At 45.0% G+C, this 4829-nt stretch overlaps 1 protein-coding gene across 2 annotated transcripts in view; it reads right to left on the bottom strand.

Moving 5' to 3' along the window:
- The window catches only part of ABTB1 (ankyrin repeat and BTB domain containing 1), a 30438-nt gene extending 25750 nt beyond the window's left edge, over positions 1–4688 (bottom strand). Inside the window, exons 1-4 of one of the 2 annotated variants that reach the window (XM_026055002.1) lie at positions 4585–4688; positions 2974–3036; positions 1813–1868; positions 643–787 (exon numbers count right to left, since the gene is read on the bottom strand). In XM_026055002.1, coding sequence (XP_025910787.1) covers positions 643–787; positions 1813–1868; positions 2974–3036; positions 4585–4649 — 329 coding nt within the window. In that variant the 5' untranslated portion in view covers positions 4650–4688. Of the gene's footprint in view, positions 1–642; positions 788–1419; positions 1548–1812; positions 1869–2973; positions 3037–4584 lie in introns of those variants that run through there. The other variant, XM_026055003.1, reaches the window with a different exon arrangement.
- Positions 4689–4829: the final 141 nt, after the last annotated feature.

Genomic DNA, 4829 nt, shown 5'->3' with positions numbered 1-4829 from the left:
GGGGTCTATGTAATAACATCAGAATTCCCAGGTAGAGAAACAAGAGGAAAAGACTACCACTATTCCTCTAATTCTAGAAGAAGTTAGATTTATTTTTAAGCTCTAGGCTAAGACTACAAGATGTGACAAGCTACTTTCAGAAACATCGTAAAATGAAACAACTTCAATGAAATTTTAATAAAAAGAAAGAACTGAGCACTTTCCCCATAAGAGCTCTTTAAGAAGCCCCAAATTGGTTATTTTGGAAATGAGACACCTATTATCACTGTTGGAAACCTTGGCTTGTGGGCTACAGCACTTCATGCCTGAAATTTAATTTCAGTTGACATATTATCCTAAATCGCTGAGGCTTTTTTAGTTATCTGATTTTGGTTTGACTGTCAAGGATGACAGTCTAACGCTTCTTCATTAGAAAGACCAGCTTTCCATTGGCTCAGGGTCTGCACACAAGTCACTGGAGGATATCTTTTAAATGCACACATATCTGGAAGTCACCCTTAGGGCAAGCAGGAAGCCCTGCATGCGCAGGGATGACACAGGGCTCCAGTTAACCTGCCCTTAATAGAGAGCTTGAATATCCAAGTTGACAGCTAAGAAGGGGTAATAAAATGTGTTACACATGTAGCTGCCTCATCTGCTTACCGCTGTAGGAAGACATCATAATAGTCTCTCTTCATGCACTTTGCTGTGATCTGCTTGTACTCTTTCAGCAGGCGTCGGATGGTATCGCTCAAAGCTCCGTACAAACAACGCTCCCCGTCAAAAGTGTTTGCCTCACATTTTGCTCCTGCAAAACAACAAGAGGTATAAGTCCAACAGGCAGTTAATCTTCCTCATGTGTCCATGGATGGTCGCTAAATGGATATGACTTTTGGCTGGTGACATGCTTCACTGGGATCCCCTACTGAGCATAATCACTAAAATTTAACTACACGCCTACATGTGCATAACCTAAAGCTGATCTCCCACAGCAAAATCCCTTCCTGAAGGAGTGTCAGGACTCATTTAGGTTGACTTTGATAATAAGCCTCCCAACACAATTCCAACAGGGTCCAAGGAAGAAGACTCTCAACTGTACCAAGAGTAAGATCACTTACTGGACTTTTAAAAGCTCTTCCTAAAAGGCATTTTTGCCTCGCACAAGGCAAGGGATGCCTTTTAAAGTTAGATTTTGCTARATGTTTGCAGGGCACTTCCTTTTCTTATTTTAGAACTTATTTAGAACCGAATTAGGTGTGCTGAATGCAGTAGAAGAGACAAATCCTTTGAGATCTGACTCTGCACACCATTTCCTTTSCCACAAGGCAGAACAACATCACAATCTTGGGGAATTTGGGTGCTGAGAACTAAATAGGCAACCATTTTGCCTGAGAGCTTGCCTTGCTTTGTTTGAAATTAGTAAAATCCTCTGTATTTCACCTTTAAGTCCTGTGTRTGAAGCAAGACTATCAGAACAGTAGAAGAAAGTTTTACACAGACAGTTCTCCAGATGTGGTACAATTCTTGCATCAATACATTCCCAGTAGTAACACATTCTTGCAAAACATCTGTGATTTCAAAAAAGTTATGTTGTCTAATGAGTCATCAGAGACAGCTTCCTTGTAGCAAATTCAAGCAGCAAGTAATCTGCAGAAGGGACCACAAAAGTGGGTCCAGGGTGACATCTGGGGTCCCACTGAAGCCTGAGATCACTGATCAGATGGTTGGTTATAATAGAAGAAGGTTTCACAAGAGACAGCTAGAAGGTGTACAATTCGTACAGACTGGTATGGAGAAGGATATGGCACCCCTAAGCAGGACGTCTTTGCTCACCATTGGCTAGAAGATAGCGTACGAGCTCTTCATGTCCACACAGGCAAGCATAATATCTGGCAAYAACAAGAGAAAGAAAATTAGAGATRCAATATGAAGAAAATGTCAGTGCTGGGGTACACCGCAGCATGCAGACCTCAGCACTGAGCTATCACTGATAAGCTGGGAAGATGACTCTTCATAGAAGTGTGGAATTGCTCCCGAACAGCACAGAAGTCTGACCCCTGCAACAGACTGAGCAGGATCTGTCCTGAGCARTGCTAGGCCCTGCTGTCCTGCAAGGAGATCTCAAGGTCCCATTCTTGGTTCAGCATCTTTTGTTGCACTGCTAGCTGCCAAATCTATCTCCTCGCTTTAACAGAGTTCATTTCATGAGCACTCAGCAATTCCACTGCACTCTCAGAATGCTCCTTTTACTGTCAGTCTGCTGCTGCACTGGGATAATGAGGGAACAGCACTCACAGCAGACATACAGCAAACGCACCTCTCAAAGTCCTGCTTAAGATGGGTTTGTTTTTCTCTTTCCTCAGTCTAAGCTTTTTAGGAGTCTCTTTCACATGAGGACCTCAAATTGTCCAACAAACTAGCCTTGCAACCTGCACTGCCACAGGCAAATGTTAGTCCACCTTTATTTTGGGGAGGTATTTCATATGCTAAATATATTGCGGATGTCTAAATGCACTTTGGAATTCGCATGTGAGGAGGTACAGAGCCCATACCATCCTCCTCAGTACCTGCATGGGGATTCTCCACTACCTACTGCATGTTCCCAGCCCCACCAGACAGCCAGCAATCCCACAATAACTTTGCATTTCACCAAACAAAGACTTTACCTGAAAAGACATGCTGGAATGCCACAGAGTTTGAGAAAAAACAGCCTAATTGGGCCAAGAACAGACTGCTTAATCCAGGTAATTTGGTCACAAAATTAACCATGCTTCTGAGCACTTCTACAGCAAGTCTCATTCAGATGGGAGGAGAAAGATGCATCTAGCACAGTACCCACAGAGGAGAGAAGCAAAAATACATGGCCAAAGCTCCCACAAAACAGAACCCGAGATATTTTGTAGCAATGCTCCTAGGTGCTGATGGAGAGAGGACAAAGGAGCTCCAAAAGCCCTACCCTCCCACCCAGCCAGTGCACTAGGCTGCAGGACTCACAGAGGTGTACTGTCCCATTTATCGCGGACATTAATTTCCACATCTCGCTGCTCAAGAAGGTATCTGGAAGAGAAGGGAGAGCAAAGTTATAACTTCATGCAGTTGCTCAGTCAGTCACATTCTCCCTTTTAAAAAGATGCAGATTTGATTTTTGCATAGTAACTTCCAAAGGCAGGACAAGAACTTGCACAAGACTTGGGGAAGCGATGGCCGAAGGGGCATCAGTCGAACACGTGTCCCGAAGAGCACGGTTCTGCCACATGGCTCGACAGCTCCCTCCCTGCTGACCCCTAACAGTGCAGCAATCATGAATGAAGCCTGAGCGCTCCAGCAATACCTTCACGTTCTCCTACAACACTCACAGTCTAGACACTTAAAAATAAGAGGTCAAATTTACAAGGCCAAAGCTGGACTCCCATCCTGCTTGTGGCTTTTGTTGTCACAAGTAACAACATCAGTGTCTCTCCAGGCTGTCCTTAATTCCTCTCGCTTCCTTGGCCTGCACACTTAGACTGTATCAAATGCTGCCAACTCCTCCTCTTTGGCACCTCTAGAAGCTGGCCTTTGCCTTGCACACAAATCTCCTGTGCAAGCTGGCTCTTGTTATAGTGTGTCCTCAATTACTGCAACACAATTTCTCCTGACYACGTGAAAAGGTTGCTCTCAGCCTTCACAAATTCTGAAGTCATTTTTCTCATCCATCACATCATTCCCCTCTTTTACTCTCTCCATCTTTTCCGGTCTCAAACTTTAACTTCCTCTGACTATATTTAAAATCCAAAGCAATTCAGCTCCTTTCTAATCAGGCCCCTTTGTCCAGCTCCATGTTGTCATCTCGTCCGCTCTGCTTGGACAGCATTCCCAGACAGATCATTTCTCCACTCTCTCTTCTACGCTGTCTTCTTACAACACCTGCAAGGCCATCTGCAGGGCCTCTCCATCCACAGTAAATGTGCAATTTACTGCTTGCAGTAAATTAAGTTAACTCAAATAAACACTTAATATAAACGTTCTCCAGATTTCTTCCATCTGCCTGTTTAGCCTTAACTAACAAGCACCTTGAAACACAGATCAGAAATCTGTTTATCTGGAGAGATCCACATGTCAGGAGCAAGAACAACCAAGCAGGACTGAAAAGTGAAAAGCAGTCTTGGACTCAAAGCTAGAGATGCAGCAAAGAACATATCATACGCTCTTGGCCTTTGGATTATAACATTCATTCACCACTGCAGACAAGAATACGCTTTGACTCCGGATCTGAAATCATTTCAACCAAACCATATTGCTTCAATATTAGCAGGGAGACTTGAGCTGAAATTTAGCAGCCTGCTATTTCTTAGGGAAACTACCACAGTCTCCAGGGCAAGGTGCTTAAATATTTCCATGACGATTATTCTCCAGAGATCTAGTTTCCTACCATTACAAACATGATTTCCAACAGTAGAGAAAGAGCAACGGAAGACGAGATACGTGCAAGGACACTTGCCACCACCAGCACACATATAAATGAAGTAAGCCACGAGCGTCTGACATCCAGCTGCTTGAATTTTAAGAAAATAGGTAAAAATCAAAGCAAGCCTAAGAATGCTTGAAGGACACAGCAGAGCGCACCCAGTTCCTTGGGGAAAAACACGCTTGTTTATTTTCCTAAAGAAAACGAATTTTCCTCGCCGCATCCCAGCTATCTCCGGGCCCRCCGCAGACCTCTAACGTTATCGGCCGCGGCAGGCGGCGGGGCCGGGCCAGGTCTCCCGCACGCACCGCCCAGGGGCGCCTCCCCCCGGGGAGCGGCGGGCGCGGACGAGCCCGCAGCGCTGCGCTGCAAAACCACCGCGGGCCGGGGCTGCGGCGGGCCG

The sequence above is a fragment of the Apteryx rowi genome, unplaced genomic scaffold (assembly GCF_003343035.1).
Source record: "Apteryx rowi isolate R43461 unplaced genomic scaffold, aptRow1 scaffold_98, whole genome shotgun sequence".
NCBI lineage: Eukaryota > Metazoa > Chordata > Aves > Apterygiformes > Apterygidae > Apteryx > Apteryx rowi.
Note: the sequence above shows the minus strand (reverse complement) of the source record. Positions and strands in the feature narration are given on the sequence as shown.